Genomic DNA, 18,865 nt, shown 5'->3' on the forward strand with positions numbered 1-18,865 from the left:
TTGCATGTTTTTTTTCCTTCATATGATAGCAGGATATTTGCACTTTGAATCTGGGGTGTATGTAACAAATTCTGTAATTAAACCCTGTAATTTCAGCATCAGGAGGTAATGTGTGTGCGTAAAGATTAGACCCGTGGGTACTTAAAGATGGTGAGTGTCCGTTAAGCACACCTCACCATCCTGAGCGCATTTGAAATGAGCACCTGAGTAATCTCTTTAAATAGGTTTGGGGTACAGTCCGTTACGTGCTCTGAGAATAAAACTGGTTCTCGGGCCGTGCGTTGAAGGCGTAAGACGTGCACGTGCGACTTCAGCCCGAATACCAGCATACCTGCGGTGTGCCATACGTGTTCTCTTGGAATTTAGAATTTGCGTGCCTGTGCTGTAATACGGGCACAGCGAAGGCTGTTTGGATGGGAGTTCGGCTGCCTCGGCCGGGCACTGCCAGTTCCAGTCTCGGCTGCGGTGTAAAGGGGGATTTTACACCGCAGCTGGACCCGCTGCGTCACGGCACCCCAGCCCTACTCACCGAACCACTCACTCTTCCTTCCCCTCGCTTCTCTGGGGCCTGCGGCATGGAGCGACCTTTAACCTCTGCTTTTTGACCTTGGAACAGTTTCTGCTTGTTTTAATGGGGCTGCAAAAATTGCTAAAATGATATATTGCCCAGATCAGCTGTCAGATTTGATGTTTCATTCCAACACTGTATTTTATGTATTCATTTTTTACTTCGGGAGTTATTTTTGTCTGTTCTGATTGGTGAAGGCAGGTAAGATCACACTGAGGCGCTCAGTGATTGGTCAGGAAGTAGCGATGGTGACCTGTTGCGTAGCTTGTTGGTCACAAGGGGGTAACGGGGCCTGTCTCTGGCTGGTGTCTGTCCTTCTGTCTCATGTGCTACTGACATCTGTCCTTCTGTCTAACGTCCTGCTGACATCTGTCCTTCTGTCCCACGTTCCTGCTGGCGTCTGTCCATCTGTCTCCGTTTCCATGGAGAGGTGCTGGTGGACACCTCGCCGTCTTGTCTCCACTGTGTTTTTTTTCCTTCCATTCATTCTTCACCTGAACACTTCTGTCGTCTCCACGGAACATGCATGCAGCTGGTGACTGTGGGATATGGCGTCACGGAATATGACTCATGGCAGATATCTTCACATCTAAATGAAACTGTCCAAAAAGATTATGCGCAGCAGTCCCCCCTGTACTCTCTAAAGTGGTTGATCCCTGTACATTTGTACTGTGACGCACTGACTGTCCAATTACTGCAGTCCTCCTGTAATTGGACAGACCACCACCCCCCCCCCCCTCCCCCCTCCCCCAATAAAGAGGGTTGATATCTGCCAGAGAGTGCCATTTGACATGTTGTGGTGTCGCTGCCATAACACTTCCTGTTTTACGTTCTTCCATGTGTGGCCAAAGTTCCCGGAGGAGACAGAAATGGACCTGTTGTGTGTCAACGTTGACCAGCCGCCCCGTCATTTCCTGTCAGTTAGCGATGGCGCATGCTCTGTGTTCAGCACCCCCACCTCCACCCCCGTCTTCTTACCCAGCCTTCCCTTCCAGCCCGAAGACAGCCGGCGGGACGACAGCTCTCTGTCGTCCTCCGACGACTCTGAGAAGGAGGAGGAGTTTGACAGGGAGAGGCAGCCATGTTACTACAGGAGGCCCGTGTGAGTAGCCTCTCCTTGGGTTTGCTTGTTTGTATAGTTGGCAGGGACCATGGACTGTTAAAATACAATAGCAGTAGAGGCAGTTTCAAGCTAATTTACATCTGTTAATTTACATTAGCAGATGGCCAATTATTATTATTATTATTATTATTATTATTATTATTATTATTATTATTATTATTATTACTTAGTAGGGACCATGCACAGTTAAAATACAGTTCCACCAGAGTTAGCTTCAAGCTAACTTACAAACGCTAATTTACGTGTTAGCACATTTATTATGTGCGTCATTGCCCAATACCTTCAGCCCCTTGAGGCATTTGATAAGGTAGTGTATTGTTTTCTATCAGCATGGTTCTCTGAACCAGATTTACCTCCTGAGCCTGCATGCGCTGCCACAGCTGACCGAGTCGCTCCCCTCCCCAGGCAAACGCCGCGCAAGAAGTCGTCCGGTTTCGCGGCGGTTAGCCAGCTCTTCAGCGAGCGCTGGCCCGGCACGCCAGCTAGCCGAAGCATAGTCAGCTCCGCCACCGAGCGGAACATCGACTTCGAGCTGGACGTTCGCGTGGAGATCGACAGCGGCAAGTGCGTGCTGCATCCCACAACCCAACAGGCGGAGCATGATGAGGTCTCGCTGAGAAGGTAAGAACTATTACATACGGCTGTACTGTATCCAAGAGCAGCCCCGTACTCCAGAGTGACCCATGGGGCACACCTAACATTTGTCCCCCACCTTACAGGAGCTGTGACCGCAGCTTAAGGAGTCTGGACCAGGAGTCTCCTCCAAAGAAGAAGAAGCTTCAGCCGACGTGTACCTCCAGCGCACACCTTCTGGCAGGGAAGAAGGTCCCATCATCCCTGCAGACCAAATCCTGCGACTCGGAGACCACCGTCTTCTACATTCCCGGCGTGGACGTCAAGGTGCGTTAGCCTTCTCTGGCCGTTAACCACCCCAGGATTTCACTACTGTGGCACAGGGCTGGGCCGTACTGGTTTTCAGAAGTTCGGTGTGTGCATTTCGGGATTGCGACGAAGTTCGGCGGTTAACCGGTGGAATTTTCCGTTTCCCGAACGCAGCTGCACTACAACTCCAAGACCCTGAAGACGGAGTCGCCCAACGCCTCTCGGGGCTCCTCGTTGCCACGGACGCTCTCCAAAGAGTCCAAGCTGTATGGTATGAAAGACACCGCGGCCAGTCCTCCCAACCCGGCCCAAAGCAGGACTAACAGCCTGCTTCCTCCCCCTCCCCCACCTATCCCCTCAGGTACCGTGACCACCCCCCGTAACGGATGCATGCCCCGTCTGCATGCTGCATGCCGCATGCTTGCCTGCGTGCTCCGCTGCATGCCGCATGCCCTCCCCTCTCGCGGCACTGCCCTGCAGTGCTCCAGCTCTGATGCACGTGTGAATGCATTGTTGCGTTTTACGTCATCCGGACCATCACCAGGAAATAAATCCATTCTCTCCATACGGTGCTTCCCACATTTCCCAGACCACTGGATGAACAAATTAACTATGTTTTATTTGACCCTCCTCTGTTTTGAAATGTTAAAATATGTTTAAAAATCGAATCGAAACATGTCTTCGCTTGCTTGAATCCACTGCTTTTTCACTTTTTATTTTTTGAAGCTGCTATCTTGTGATCCACCTCCCATGGCCCGCCTGTGGGTTCTGATGCAACGGGAGCGTCTGGCTTAGTGTAGAGAACGCTCGGCTTTCTGTGTTTATAGGGACCGGCTGCTCATAGGGACTGGCTGGCCTTGCTGAGCACAGCTGTTTGATTGAGAGCGTGTGCTGGTGGCTAACCGTTAGCGTAACCGTTAGCATCCTCTCCTTTGAATGCAGCCAAAGGGAAGGGGAGCGGCGGGGTGAAGACGGCCAAGCTGTACGCCTGGGTGGCCCTTCAGACGCTCCCGGAGGAGATGGTCATCAGCCCCTGTCTGCTTGACTTCCTGGAGAAGGCCCTGGAGACCATCCCCATCACCCCCGTGGACAGGAACTACACAAGTATGTGCTGTGTGTGCGTGTGTGTGTGTGTATGCAAATGAAAAAGGAACTGTATGTGTGTGTGTGTGTGTTGTTTTCTCCTAACTCTTCTCTCATTGGCTCAGCCCTTAACTCCCAGGATGAGGACATGGGCCAGTTTGACCCTGTGGACCCGCTGGAGGAGTCCACCACGTCCCTGGTGTCCTCCTCAACCTCCGCCTACTCCTCCTTCCCTGTGGACGTGGTGGTGTACGTCCGCGTGCAGGTAATGGCCCAGTCTGCCCCGAAGTGCCCCAGTCTGCCCCAGAATGCCCCAGTCTACAGTCTGTCCCAGAATGCCCCAGTCTACAGTCTGTCCCAAACTGGCCAGAACTGTCCGGTCTCACATCCTCTCTCTCTCTCTCTCTCTCTCTCTCTCTAGCCATCTCAGATTCGCTTTAGTTGCCTGCCCATGTCGCGGGTGGAGTGCATGCTGAAGCTGCCCTCTCTGGACCTGGTGTTCTCCTCCAACCGGGGCGATCTGGAGACCCTTGCCCCCTCACACCCGCCCGAGGGGCTCCACCAGGCGTCCGCGGCATCGCCGCTCGCACAGAACGTGCTCAAAACCTCGACGGGCAAAGGTACCGCCCCTGCCCCTCATCCACCCAATCACAAACATGCCACAGATTACAACAGACCTTTTATGGGATTGCTTCACCCAGCCTAATTTGTAGTCTGCCTGAGTTACACATTTAAGTCGGATTTAATGCCATTGGCTGCAGGTGATCAGGTCTGTCTTCATGCCATTGGCTGCAGGTGATCAGGTCTCTTAATGCCATTGGCTGCTGGTGATCAGTTCTTAACGCCATTGACTGCAGGTGATCAGGTCTGTCTTAATGCTATTGGTTGCAGGCAATCAGGTCTCATAATGCCATTGGCTGCAGGTGATCAGGTCTCATAATGCCATTGGCTGTAGGTGATCAGGTCTCTTAATGCCATTGGCTGCAGGTGATCAGGTCTCATAATGCCATTGGCTGCAGGTGATCAGGTCTCATAATGCCATTGGCTACAGGTGATTAGGTCTGTCTTAATGCCATTGGCTGCAGGTGACCAGGTCTCTTAATGCCATTGGCTGCTGGTGATCAGTTCTTAACGCCATTAGCTGCAGGTGATCAGGTATTTTAATGCCATTGGCTGCAGGTGATCAGTTCTTAACGCCATTGTCCCGCTTTCGCAGGCCCCTCTCCAGGTTTGGGCAGCCCTCTGGGGCGGTCCAGGCACAGCAGCAGCCAATCGGATCTCACCGGGCCGCCCGCCAACTCTTCGGGCCTCAGCTTCACGGCCTGCATGTCGGACTTCTCGCTGTTCGTGTTCCACCCCTACGGCGCCGGGAAGCAGAAGTCCGCGGTCACAGGCCTGCCCGCTGGGTCGGGCCCACTGGGTAAGGCCCCGCCCCTCAAACCCAGGCCACAGGGGGCCTTTCTGAAGCTGTAGGGTCATCACCGATTAACCTTCCATGTGGCATTCCACAGTGACGCTGTCGAGGTAGCCTTTGTGTTATAATGCCATGGATGGGTAAGTGGGTGATAGTTATGTGTGATAATTGGGTCGGTAGGTGCCGTGGATGAGGAGCCTCCGTCGGTGACTGGCAGGAAGGACTCCCTCAGCATTAACCTGGAGTTTGTGAAGGTCAGCCTGTCCAGAATGCGCCGCACCGGCTGGCCCACCTTCACCGAGAGCTTCATCCCGGGAAAGGGGGGCAAGATGGACACCACCCTCATCAACATCTCAGGTGACGTGCCCATGTTCACTCACCCTTAGGGTACATCACTCACCCTTAGAATACGCATGCCATGAGCATATTACACAGTATCCCTGAGTGGGCCTCATCTCAGACTCTGATCAGGTTTTTTGTTCTGTTTTAATGTGAAGTGCATGCATGCCTTTCAATGGAAGCTGTGCATGTTCACCTTTGACCTTTGCATATACCTAAACTGCAGTCCCAGTTGTGCAGGATCGGTGTGTCTCTGCGTACGGGTACGTGTGTGTTGGGTGTGTGTTGGGTGCGCGTGTGTGTATGCGTGGGCGTGTGTGTGTGCATGCTGGGTGTGTGACCCGTGTGCTCTCTCCGCAGCTGTGTGTGACATCGGCTCTGCGTCCTTTAAGTACGACATGCGGAGGCTGAGCGAGATCCTGGCCTTCCCCCGGGCCTGGTACCGCCGGAGCATCGCCCGCCGCCTCTTCCTGGGAGACCAGACCATCAACCTGCCCGGTGAGACGCATGCACACATACGCACACACAGCATGCGCACGCACACACACACACACACACACATACGCACACACAGCGTGCGCGCACACACACACACACACACACACACACACACACATACGCACACACAGCGTGCGCACATACACACACACACACACGCACACACAGACACGCACACAGGTGTACACACACCAGGCTGCATGTGATGACCTGTCCCTTCCCATCATGCCCAGCTTCAGGCCCTGCGACGCCGGACTCGGCGGAGAACGTGAGCCAGCACCTGTCCCCGGAGTCGTCCCGGAAGGCCAGCTGGCGGGGGTGGGACCAGTCCAGCCAGTCGGCCTCCTTCCAGCACATGCCCCAGTCTCCCAATGTCTTCAACGACCACTCTGCCGCTGCCACCATGTCCCCGGGGGGGCTGTCCCACCTCAAATCCCCCGCCCCCTCCCGCTGCAGGAGCGTGTCCGACTCCTCTGTCCCACGGAGAGGTGAGCCACCGCATCGCACATCGCCCCGTGTGTCTGTGTGTATTCTGTGTGTGTATGTGTGTATGTGTGTATATGTGTGTGTGTGTGTGCGCGTACGCTCACATATAGGAGCCATCACCCTGCTCTGAGCTCAGGGCTTCCGCTTCTGCGTCTGTCCTAGACTCCGTCACCAAGACGTCCACGCCGTCCTTCAACAAGAACAGCAAGGCCAGCGGTCAGCAAGGGGCGCCGTGGGAGACTCTGGTGGTGTTCGCCATCAACCTCAAGCAGCTCAACGTCCAGATGAACATGAGTAACGTCATGGGCAACAACACGTAAGCCAGCGGTCAACTGCTTTATTCGTTGGAAACCTTCCTGCTAGCTAAGGTCTCCGGTGCTTGGTAACCTGGAGTTTTTAACTGTCTCTTTAAAGGTAACTTATTGAGTAAGGCAGTACCAGGTTTATTTTTAGCCTTAGTACCACGGTGGCTTAGCACATTGCTTTACATTAGTGATATTCTAGCTGCTCCTCTGACTGACCCCAGCATGTATGGAGATGAACAGCTTAATGAATCTGAAGCATGGTCGCCACAGGCTGCACCTGTTTTGTTACATTGAAGTCACACTTTTCTCAGGGCTACAACCGCTGTTCTGTTGCATATAGTATATGTATATACCTGGGTATGCCTGATCTGCTTCAGTAATCGCAGCCCATTTAAATGGCTAATATGCTAAAAGCCAGCTGTGAGGTCCCCTAGGTCAGTTGTGTGGTGAATGCCCGCTTAATTGATTTAAATGGGTGCGCTTCCATCAGGTGGAACACCAGTGGGCTGAAGAGCCAGGGCCGGCTGTCTGTGGGCAGTAACAGGGACAGGGAGATCAGCATGTCCGTGGGGCTGGGCCGGTCCAAGCTGGACTCCAAAGGAGGCGTGGTGGGGGGCAACATCGACGTCAACACCCTGGAGATGGTGTGTAAGTTCCATTTAAACGCCCTTCTCCTGCCTCTGAGGTGGTATGTCCCGTTTAAACACTCTCACCCTGCCCTGGTGATGGTATGTTCCATTTAAAGTCTCTCCCACCCCCGCCATGGAGATAGTATTTTCCATTTAAACGCCCCAGATTCCCGCCCCAGATTCCCTCCTCAGATTCCCGCCATGGGCTTGTTTCCCGCCAAAGCCTTATCCGTTTGTTTCAGCTCACATCTCGGAGCACCCCAACCAGCAGCCCAGCCACAAGATCCAGATCACCATGGGCTCGACGGAGGCGCGGGTGGACTACATGGGCTCCAGCATCCTGATGGGCGTGTTCAGCAACGCCGATCTGCAGCTGCAGGACGAGTGGAAGGTCAGCATGTGCAGCACTGTGGACGCCAGCCTCTCCGAGAAAAGGTATGTACCCCCCAAAAGAGATATCCTGTACCCGTCCAAAACCCTAGAGATACCATACACCCATTCAGAACTCTAAAGATTGATCCCACATCCATCCAAACCCCAAAAGAGAAATAACCCATCCACGCCCCTAAAAAGGTACCATACACCCATCCAAAATCCTAAAAATATATCCTAAACCTACCTAAAACCCAAGAGAGATACCATACACCCATCCATAACCCTCAAGAGAGACCATACTCTCATCAAAAACTGGAGATATCATACACCCAACTGAACCATTAAGAGATATACACCCATCCAAAACCAAACCCCTAAACATATATCAAACTCCCATCCAAATCCCTAAAGAAATATCATGCACCCATCCAAAACCACTCTGCACACCCCAAACATTACGCAATAATGGACATCATTTTAGTGTAGCATTTGGAACTGGTCATGGTTCACGTTCCTTGTCAGCAGCTGATCCGGAGCTCATGGATTTTGCTCCTTTCCCGCAGCGAGATCTTCGTCCATGGTGACCTGCAGTGGGACATCTTCCAGGTGATCATCTCGCGCTCCACCACCCCGGACCTCATCAAGATCGGCATGAAGCTGCAGGAGTTCTTCACCCAGCAGTTTGACACCAGCAAGCGTGCCCTCTCCACCTGGGGCCCTGTCCACTACATGCCCCCCAAAGCTCCCATCGTCAACATCGAGAAGGGCTCTGCCGAGCTCTGTAAGCACCAGCGCCCCCTGCGCCCGAATCCACTCAGGCTCTGAGGGAGGTTTCTTGGCCTGTCGAGTTACATGATTTGTCTCATCTTTTAGACATGGACGCTGCCCACCACCGCCACTGGCCGGACGTGCTGAAGGTGGTCGCCGGGTGCCACATCTCCCTCTTCCAGATGCCCCTCCCCGAGGACGCCGTGCAGCTGGGGGGCTCCATGAGTCTCCATGGCAACCACATGACCCTGGCCTGCTTCCATGGACCAAACTTCCGGTCCAAGTCCTGGGCCCTGTTTCACCTGGAGGAGCCCAATATTGCCTTCTGGACCGAGGCACAGAAGGTCCTGGAGGATGGTGAGTGTGTAGGCTGCCTGGGTAACAGCCCGTTAGCACGTTAGCACTAGTGTTCCTTCTTAGGGATATTCATCAGGCCTCATCTAAGCCATTTCCTTTTCCTCTGAAAGCCATTTCCTCTTCCTCTCCCCGCAGGTTCCAATGACGACTCGACCTACATCGTGCAGACTTTAGATTTCCATCTGGGCCACAACACTATGGTGACCAAGCCCTGTGGGGCACTGGAGAGCCCCATGGCAACCATCACCAAAATCACACGCAGGCGGCACGAGAACCCGCCCCACGGAGTGGCCAGCGTGAAGGAGTGGTTTAACTATGTCACCGCCATGCGGAACGAAGGTATACAACACGCTCATCGGCCATTCATTCTCCATCTCTTCTCCTTCCATTCCCCATATGTTCCTCTCCCAACCCCCATCCATTCTCTATTAATTACTGTACATTCACCATCCATTCCCCACCCAATCTCCATTCACCATCCATTTTCCATCCAATCTCCATTCCCCATCCATTCTTCATCCATTCTCCGTGTATTCCTCATCCAGTCCTTTCCCGCAGCGAGATCTCCTGTATTCCTTGTCCAATCCGCATCCATTCTTTATTCATTCAATATACATTCCCCATACATTTCCTACCCATTCTCCATTTAACATCCATCCATTTTCCAATCCTTTCTCCATACATTCTGCATGCATTCATTGTCATCAGCCAGCCGGCCAATGCTTTGTGCTGCTCAGTTTTATACGCCTGGAAGAGGAAGTGGTCCAACATCTGTGTCCTTGAAACAACAATCAGGTCCACTGAACATCAGTTTGGATGGGTCATAACGGCTCTAAAGATTCAAGATTTTATGTTTATTGTCCTTCAGTGACGAACTTGCTGGCAATAAACCGTTCAGCAAATCTCTTTAAGGTTTTGCATGCTCTACGTCAGTATGAACAAAACACCCAATCACAATGTGTCGGCGTGAATTACCGAATACGATAAAGATGAACTTCAGAGTCACCTGTAAGGTTATTACATAGCCAGTATAAATGACGTGCTTTCCTAAGGATGAAAAATGCTGCTTATCCTGCATGTCTCTGGAGTCCAGCAGAGGTCCCAGTGCTGCCGTTTCAATCTGAGTGTCCTGTCCTTCTTCTAAAGAGCTCAACCTCCTCCGAAACGTGGACGCCAACAACCCCGAAAGCAGCGCGGCCGCCAAGAGCTCCAGCCTGCTCAGCGGCTTCCGCGGGTCTTCCAGCTACAACCACGAGACGGAGACCATCTTCGCCCTGCCCAGAATGCAGCTGGACTTCAAGTCCATCCACGTGCAGGACCCCGAGGAGCCTTCGCTGGCCGGTAAGACCAGCGTGTGGGGGGGGGGGGGTGGATGAGGTACAGTATTCCTGCGTGATTCCTGGTGATGTCACTGTTGTTCTTCGGAAGCTCCCCGTGTTCACGCACCTCGCTGTGGTCTCCTGCAGACCCCAGCAGCAAGCCCAAGGTGGAGTGCAGCGTGGTGACCGAGTTCACGGACCACATCTGCGTCACCATGGACGCAGAGCTGATCATGTTCCTGCACGACCTTGTGTCGGCTTACCTGAAGGAGAAGGAGAAAGGTGAGGCTGGTCTAGTAGCGGCAGTTGCCCGTCACTTCTGTCCGTAAAATAAACTGATGAAATATGAAATGGGGTATTAGGGCTAGGATTACAGTTTAGGATTTAAGGGTTTAGGGTTGGGGTTGGGGTTAGAGTTTGGTTTAGGATTAAGGGTTTAGGGTATAGAGTTGGGGCTAGAGCTTGGTTTAGGGTTTAGGATTGAGGGTTTAGAGTTTGGGGCAGAGCTAGGTTTAGGGGTTTAGGATTAAAGGTCTAGGGTAGGGGTTAGAGCTAGGTTTAGGGTTTATGATTAAGGGTATAGGGTGGGGGATAGGCATGGGGTTAGCGTTGGGGTTAGCCCAGCTGTGTAGGTCTGTAGGCGGGTTTCCCTGCAGATACCCTGTGAATCGGGACTAAGTGAATCTGGCTGGTCTTCACAGCTCTCTTTGCCCCGCGGATCTTCTCTGCCCGACCCGGCCAGAAGAGCCCCACCACCTCGCATGACCACAACTCCACCGACAAGGACAAAGACAAGGACAAGGACAAGGACAAAGACAAAGACAAGGACAAGGACAAGGACACGGACAAGGACAAAGACAAGGACAAGGACAAGGAGGACGCCATAAACTACACCACCGTGGACTGGAGGGAGTTCATGTGCAACACCTGGCACCTGGAGCCCACCCTCAGGTAACCGCCCAAAATGTATTCAGACAAGAGAGCAGGTCTTTATGGGCTATAATGGCCTGGCAATAAGCTGTGAAATTAAGAGCATTTCTAATTGCACAGGTTGTGTAGTAGGTGGTGCAAAAAGCAGTGACCAGCTTTTTTGTTTTTATATTTGTTCATTTTTTGCTGTGCCTTCTCTCAGCCATTCCAACAATGTTCTTGTAGTTACTGGAAAATCCCTCCTTTTTCTCCTTCAGGTTAATTTCCTGGACCGGAAGGAAAATTGACCCAGTTGGGGTGGACTACATTCTGCAGAAGCTTGGCTTCCATCACGCCAGGACTACAATTCCCAAGTGGCTTCAGCGAGGTGTGATGGACCCCCTGGACAAGGTTCTCTCGGTCCTCATAAAGAAAATGGGAACCGCACTGCAAGATGAGAAAGAAAAGAAAGGAAGAGAGAAAGATGAACATTAGCAGCATAGTCTGTCGCTCAGTCTGAACCCGCAAATGTGAAATGCTTATCATATAAGTCCAAGGGTTCACTCAGCATGAAAACAAAATGCTCATTTTACAAACACTGGATCTCTCCTCGCTACTGTAAACTGCATTTCCCATAGGCACCCACTGCTACTGCCCGACCATGTGACTTGGAAATGTTTACTGTGGTGCATGCTGCCACTGTATGGAGTTGTGACCCAAATTGTTGCACAACTGTTGTATTATGTATATTTTGAACAGAAAGTAGGGATTTAATGTTACGTGGCTGCTTAGACTTTTTTTTTTAATGAAACGTGCAATAGACTAATGTATATAAAATAACTGTATTGACACTTTAATGTGAATTTGATATGTGTTGATTTTAACATAATAAAATCATGGCCATCATGTGTTCCGATTTGATTCAGGTGTGCAGCTTCACTTTGCTTTCACCCAGAAAAGATTCAGATTTTTGTTTACAGTGAATGCTTTGTGCTTACTGTGGGAAGCAGCCGCAATTAAAGATTCAGCCTATTCTCTCTTTGGACTGATCAAGTTCTGTGGGGGTATTTTTGCCGCAAAAGTCACAGAAATGTGAATGGGGTTTCACAAATATGTAAAGGATTTCACAAATATGTAAATGGTTCCACGTGTCTGTAAATGGGGTGGTCCGCTGGAACGCAGTCCTGCGAACGGGTTTTCCATGCAAGAGGAGTATGGCTACATGTCGTATGTAAGGGCAGTGTGACGGGATCGAGCTGTCATCTACAAAACCGAGCGTCTGCCTGCCACTGCGAACAGGTAAACTGCAAAAGAACTTTTTTTTTTTTCTTGTCTCGGGTTTTAAATGTAATAAAAATGTTTTAAACACCATTTCTGCGCGAGTAAATATTTTATCGAGGTGCTTCGGCCTTGTTGGGCATGGTTTTGGCATGCATAAATCCAGGACGGTGGATTCTAAGATTTGATCTAGTCACTGCATGTGTTGAGTTTTTTTTTTTTTTTTTTTTGGTTTAATTCAGTTGAATGTTATGTTTTATAGGTGTTCTGAAGAACATGGCGTGTTTGGGATCATTAAAGTGTGATACATTTAATATATAATGTAAAAATATATAAATATAAATGTATGAATATCAACCGGAGTACATCCTGGCAAAAACCTGATTTGGGTTGAAACCTTGCTCTGCTGCATGGTAAATTTCTTCTGGGAGCTGTGCCTGTGTCTCCCCCACCCCCCCCTCACCCCCTCTCCTGATGCTGTTTTGACCAGTGCCTCGCTATTTGGACATATGTGCTCAACCTTCAGTGCATCAGCAGAAAATGGACTCAAACTTGAACAAGTCTGTGTCTGATATTCGCACGAGACTGTGCAGATGATATTACTATGACTCTGTGTGTCTGTGGTACGTCAGTCTGTGTGGGTGATTAAAAAAAAGTTTTGTAGCAGTGACATGGAAGTGACCACGTTTTCTCACAGTCGAGTTCTTAACAAGATGTTGCTCGGCTGATCTTATCTTTTGGTTTCCTGTCAGCGTGAAGGCGCTCTTCGTCACATAAACGTAGAAAACCGCTGCCATTTCAGCTGCCTCCGAGGGACTATGTGGAAAAAGGGCTGTAATTCCTGCAAGGATCACCCAATATTGATATACATACCGTCAAATTAAAGCCCACCGTCTGCACCTCATATTCATTTCAAATCCAATGTGCTGGAGTACAGATTCAAAACAAAAATTCTGTCACTTACCCAATACGTATGTATAAATACACGTATTTGCATGTGTTTGCGTGTGTGTTGTGCTATGTGTGCATTTGCTTATGTTCGCATGTATTTCCTTGCATTTGTGTGCATGTGTGCGTGCGTGTGCACGTGTGTGTTTGTGGGTATGTTTGCGTGCATGTGCGTGTGTTGTGCTGTGTGTGTGTATGTGTGCTTGCGTTTGCATGTGTGTGTGTTAATATGCACCTGTTTGTGTGTATGTGTTGTGCTGTGTGTGTGTGTGTGTGTGCGTTATTGTGTGTGTGTTTGTGTGTGTGTGCGTGCGTGCATGTGTGTTGAGCTGTGGGCGTGCGTGTGTGTTGTGCTGTGTGTGTGTGTGTGTGTGTGTGTGTACTTGTGGGCATGCATATGTGTGTGTTGTGCTGTGTATGTGTGTGTGTGTGTGCTTGTGGGTGTGCGTGTGTGTGTGTGCGTTGTGCTGTGTGTGTGCGTGTGTGCATAAATGACCTCAGTTGAGGAAGGCTGGGAAATCCCTTGTTTGCAGCTACCTCTCTGTGTACAACCCTAGTGTAAAGGAAAAATGGCCAAAGGTGTACGTCCCTGGTTGATGTAGGAAACAAATATGCAAATGTGTCTTTCATTTGGCCCACAGGAACATTTTTCTCATGAGAAAAAGTAATCAGGAACTCATTCTGAAGGTATTTCAGATTTATTTAAATGGCAGTCATCATCATCAATTATATAAATACATTTTAGCAATAAATAAATAAATAAGCATAATAAATATTTAAATACAAATTGCCACATTTTTTCACAGTTTTTTAACAAATGTTAGAGTCTCTGTCAAAATACATTCAAGTGTAATGATTAGGAAGGACTGTAATATATGAACAGGTGTACAGATTTTATCTAAACTTTCATTTTGATTATTACACAATCACAAAGTCCAGCCCAGTCAGCCAGAGTTTCCCAGACTGTACAAACCAGTGGATTCCCTTTCAGAAATGCCTTGAATACAGTCAAGTCTATAGTTGCGTTTTGCAAGCTCTGGCTAATTAATTAAAGTATTTTAATATTTTTATTAACTCTGTTAGAGTAGCACTAATTTTTTTTTTCAAAGGTATTACAATGTGTACAATAATCTGTACAGATGAGTGGTGAACTCCAAATTTCAGGTTGAAGAACTTTAGCTACCTCATATTAACTCATTTGGTACTGTGCAGCATAGCAATCTTACACTGTACCAAACTCCGAAAGTCTTTTATGTAGTCTTTAAACGTCTTCGGTTCGAATCCCTCACACGAGCTCTTCGTACAATTCTGTAGAAACAGAGGAAAAATAAATTAATGTTTAATTAATATTCCCGAAAGAGAAAACATGACCATCACCTGCAGAACACCCCGTCAGATTATAGTTTATACTCTCCGCCCTCCCAAGCTGTGATACTTACATTGGGTTCGTAGAAAGCTTTCGCATGGCGTCTGACGTTAAAAACTAAGTTGTGACATTTTGTGTCTCCTATTGTAGTACAGCAGGCCTTTTCAATGTTCTCCAGTTCGTAGATGAAGCAGTTCTCACTTCGGTCCTGTAAATGAAAGAACACAGCTTTAGCCTGATATACTTTAACACCTACTATCAGTGTGCATGCTGGGCTCTGTGGAGGCCTCTGGTGTTTCATAGCACAATCCTGAGGTTAGACTTTCTTTGTACTGGCAACCTTTACTTCCTCTGCTTCAGATGCTTGAAGTCACCTTGGTTTGCGTGCTACTGAACTATGCGAAAGCACTGTGTGCGATGAGAGAAAGCTTGGCAGTGGCTAAGTGTGGCTCTCTGGCCAATGCAAGTACTTTTACAGAACATACAGACTTACACCAGAATGCTCATATTTTGTAAACTGAGCACTCTGCACATTACTATACTCATGTTTTCTGAAGGCTCATTTGATAATTGGGTTGGGTTGAAATAAAATTATTACACACTTTGTAACTTTGTAAGCAAACCCAACCCTCCCTTTCTGCGTTCATTCATTTCAAATACACAGATGCTTACCTTGTTGTTAGTGGTACTGGAGTACGTCCCATTCTGAAAAAAAATAATGGAAGACAATTGTGGGGTAAATCACAAATATCACAACTTTACAATAAACATATTCATGTACGATTTGCCAAAGGATAACTTACGCAGACATATGATTCCATGTCCTTCAGGTATATCAGCAGTTCATCGCCAATTTCTATACTTTCCCATTTCTGCCAATTTGTGGATGGAGCTCCTAGAGAAGAGCTGGCCAGGACCAGACATAGAGCAGCGAGTCCCAGGAAGGTGTTCACATTGTTGGGCTTCATGGTGCGTCTGTGAGCCTCAGGGGTCCAAGTCGGGCGATGTAAGGCAGCTCTGGAGAGTTTCTGATCATTAGGGTGCGAGCAGCTCCTTATTTATACCGAGCTGAGTGTGGAAAAGAGCGGGTGGGTAGAAGTAAAAGTGTTGCATGTGTGTGTTTGCGAGTATTTCCAAATGATGACTAGGTTGAGGAATTTTCTCAGTGGCTTCAGTATGGTGAAGTCCCTGCTCACCCCCAGATGACTGAGGTTTCCCCTCCCCGTGAGCACCCAGCCCTGTATCTGCGAGCTTACCTTCGATGCTGACATTACTGCTGGAAGGGAGTGTTTACACTCTCCCCTGTGCAGAATCAGGGGTACACAGAATGTGTGTGCGCCCCAAGTGAGGGCTTTGCGGCTTTGTGTGTTGACTTTGCCTGGTGAGATTCGTGAGATACCACTGCCAGGATGTCTGGCTCCACCGCTGGAGAAGTTACATTCCCTGGTTCACAGGTGCAGTGCTACTGAAAAATTATTTGCCAGATTTCAGTCTTCACAGACAACGCTGCAGCCAGATCCCCGAAACCCTCCCATCCCCCCATCTCCTTCCCTGAAGCAGTTGCAGGATGTTGTGGTTTAACCCCTGAATGTACTGGTCTGTACCCCAGCAGATGTGGGACACTGCACAGGGTTACCTTCATATTGAGGCAGGAGTCACTTTTTTAAAAAAATTTTCACATCATTTTTTTGAAATTTTGGGTTCATTGGGTGTGTATGCTGTAGGAAACCAAAAACATCTGTTCAGAGGCGAAGATTTTCCTTGTTTGAACCCCCCAAAATTTAAGTTCCAGTGGGATGCATCACATCTGACTTCAACACTAAACAAACGTGCACATTGGAGAGTCATGTGTTTGCCATCTATTATCCATTTACTTCATTATCATTATTAATTACTATGTCGCAATGTACATCGTATTCCTTAATGACAGATACATTGTTGCTGAAAGGACTGTAGATCTTTAGTGATGAGGTTTATGCTGCTTGTAAAAGGCTGGTCTGAGTTCATATCTAGCACACAAACACACCTTTTGGAGATCAATGGGGATAGACAGTCTAGGTGGGGGAAACCCCTGCACTTTTTACTACAAATTGTTTTTGAATGAAATGACTTAAATAACATTATTTAAATGAATGAATCCACGGTGGATGTTTCAATATCCAGATGACAAATTTGTTTGCATGATGTCAAATCTGAGAGGTTTTAGGATTAGAGATACTGAAATATTAATCTTTATAAAAGTGTTCATTCTCCAGGTATGGCTACTTGGAGTATGCCTGCACATCTAACGGCTGTTTTCCACACACAATCATGATCACCTTTAAATCAATTTCAGAAACAAAATTTATTTAAAATGCAAATGCTAAATATATAATAATATGTAGTGATAGGGAAGTGATAGGGATGTGATAGGGAAGTGATAGGGATGTGATGGCTAATTCTAATTCTCAGAATAAATCATTTTGTGCTTTGCGAATCGCTTGGTTGTTTGCATTGAGTCACGGTGATCAGATTCACGTCCGCAATGTACGACGCCGCGTCGCTGAAGCACCGGTGTAACCTAACTATGCTAACCGAGAACCAAAGTACAAATTGTGAATGCATTTAAAGCAGATTAAAGTGTGCAGGCTTGAAGTAGATCAGGGGTCATCACGTCCACATTGGCAAGTTGCATGAGGTGGGTGTTTGGCAAAAATTACTAAGCCCTGCTGAAGCACTTGAGTCTGTACAATCGGAGAAGTTCAAAATTCCATCCAGAAGTTATCAAACCTTAATCTAGGCTGACCTTTCTGCAAGTCTACTCCCCCTATTCTTCCACTGCTTACTTTCTCCTCTCCTCTAATTATCAAACCACATAATGAAAGCTCTGCACAGGCACACGTTCCCTGTGAACTAAGGATAACTGATGCTAATTGGGCATAAGCTGCTTTCATGGCTCAATTTTGCATTTCGACTCATTTTGTGGAGCGCTTTAGTAAACAGTGTGCTCATCTGTAATGCTGCAATTGTGTGTAATCCAATCTAGCTGCCTTTGTTGTGTAGCTGCTGGTTAGGGGTAAGGTTTTCTAATAATGCGGCGAGCAAAACTACGCGTGAGTTCTGATGATTATATCAGAATTATATGAGTGTGGTAGTTTCCTCTTACAGTCTTGACCAGCTGGCTACTGCTTTATGATTAATTGTGGCCACTGGAGGTTCTCAAAGTGTCCGCAAAGAGACGTAACATCTCACCGGCTTTGGGAAGTGTGAAAGTCCATTCACTGACCCGATTTAATAAATTGAATTTGCACCCAGGAGCTCTGAGGATTAGTGGTTGAATTCAAGCCACACCAGCTCCCGAGAGATTTCACTTCCCCCCCCCAGTGAATGTTGCTGATGCCACCAGCTTCAAGACCAGAGTGCTTTGTCTATTATTAGATCCAGTATAAGGAAACTTTTGTTACCGGAAAACTAGGAGGCTGCTTTGCAAGTGGTGGGTGTTTAGCGAAACTTACTACTCATTGGTGCGGACTCAGATTTTTCAAAGATTGGGAAGGTTAAAAATGTAAGATCTTGATAAGATTTTATCAGCAGGTATTACCTCAAAAGACTTGCGTTTGTACTTAAAAAAAAAAAACATTTTTGTTCTGCTAGGAAAAAAATCCACTTTTTCACTTTTGCTTTTACTCTCACCTGCCATTTTAAAAGATGTTAAGATGTTTTCTTCTTAAGGTTTGTACTGACTACAGTAAATAGGTGGTAAATGTCACCGCCTGAAATAAAATATAATTTTAGATTTTCAAACTTAGTTGGCACGTATATCCAAGCCTCTGACCAGTAGGCTTCATTGATCACACCCCAGCAGGCATTTTGCATTGGTTCATGTTGCACATGTGAAATAAATGACCAAAACCAAACAAACCCAACATCTTCCTTCTAAATTTACTAAAAATCATTTTTTTTTAAATCAGTAAATTGATGGCAGTTGAAGGATTTTTGGAGAAAGCGGGACGAAGGGATGTGGGGTGGTAGTTTTGCACAATGTGCTTCCCCATTGTCCTTCGCATTCCTGTGCCCTTCCCTTGATGCTTGGATGTTAGGAACTGCACTGGTAACGGCTGTTAGGAACTACAGGAGATCAGCACTGGTAACAGCTGTTAGGAGCTACAGGGGTCAGCACTGGTAACAGATGTTTGGAGCTACAGGAACTTAGCACTGGTATCAGCTGTTAGGAGCTAC

The 18,865-nt window shown here is 48.2% G+C and overlaps 1 protein-coding gene across 11 annotated transcripts in view; it reads left to right on the forward strand.

Annotated features, from left to right (window-relative positions):
• Nucleotides 1-12,092, forward strand: part of kiaa1109 (KIAA1109 ortholog) — a 63,962-nt gene extending 51,870 nt beyond the window's left edge. For 8 of the 11 annotated variants that reach the window (XM_035419363.1, XM_035419362.1, XM_035419365.1 and 5 more), the window contains 21 exons: nucleotides 1,420-1,670; nucleotides 2,097-2,312; nucleotides 2,411-2,591; nucleotides 2,748-2,934; nucleotides 3,516-3,677; nucleotides 3,782-3,921; nucleotides 4,078-4,276; nucleotides 4,873-5,076; nucleotides 5,251-5,427; nucleotides 5,770-5,907; nucleotides 6,141-6,395; nucleotides 6,556-6,709; nucleotides 7,189-7,346; nucleotides 7,570-7,762; nucleotides 8,266-8,483; nucleotides 8,576-8,827; nucleotides 8,963-9,166; nucleotides 9,974-10,168; nucleotides 10,294-10,428; nucleotides 10,848-11,097; nucleotides 11,334-12,092. In XM_035419363.1, the coding sequence (XP_035275254.1) occupies nucleotides 1,420-1,670; nucleotides 2,097-2,312; nucleotides 2,411-2,591; nucleotides 2,748-2,934; nucleotides 3,516-3,677; nucleotides 3,782-3,921; nucleotides 4,078-4,276; nucleotides 4,873-5,076; nucleotides 5,251-5,427; nucleotides 5,770-5,907; nucleotides 6,141-6,395; nucleotides 6,556-6,709; nucleotides 7,189-7,346; nucleotides 7,570-7,762; nucleotides 8,266-8,483; nucleotides 8,576-8,827; nucleotides 8,963-9,166; nucleotides 9,974-10,168; nucleotides 10,294-10,428; nucleotides 10,848-11,097; nucleotides 11,334-11,550 (4,086 nt within the window). In that variant the 3' untranslated portion in view covers nucleotides 11,551-12,092. The remainder of the gene's footprint in view (nucleotides 1-1,419; nucleotides 1,671-2,096; nucleotides 2,313-2,410; nucleotides 2,592-2,747; nucleotides 2,935-3,515; nucleotides 3,678-3,781; nucleotides 3,922-4,077; nucleotides 4,277-4,872; nucleotides 5,077-5,250; nucleotides 5,428-5,769; nucleotides 5,908-6,140; nucleotides 6,396-6,555; nucleotides 6,710-7,188; nucleotides 7,347-7,569; nucleotides 7,763-8,265; nucleotides 8,484-8,575; nucleotides 8,828-8,962; nucleotides 9,167-9,973; nucleotides 10,169-10,293; nucleotides 10,429-10,847; nucleotides 11,098-11,333) is intronic. The other 3 variants (XM_035419369.1, XM_035419371.1, XM_035419368.1) reach the window with 2 other exon arrangements.
• The last annotated feature ends 6,773 nt before the right edge of the window (nucleotides 12,093-18,865 follow it).

Source organism: Anguilla anguilla, chromosome 5 (assembly GCF_013347855.1).
Source record: "Anguilla anguilla isolate fAngAng1 chromosome 5, fAngAng1.pri, whole genome shotgun sequence".
NCBI lineage: Eukaryota > Metazoa > Chordata > Actinopteri > Anguilliformes > Anguillidae > Anguilla > Anguilla anguilla.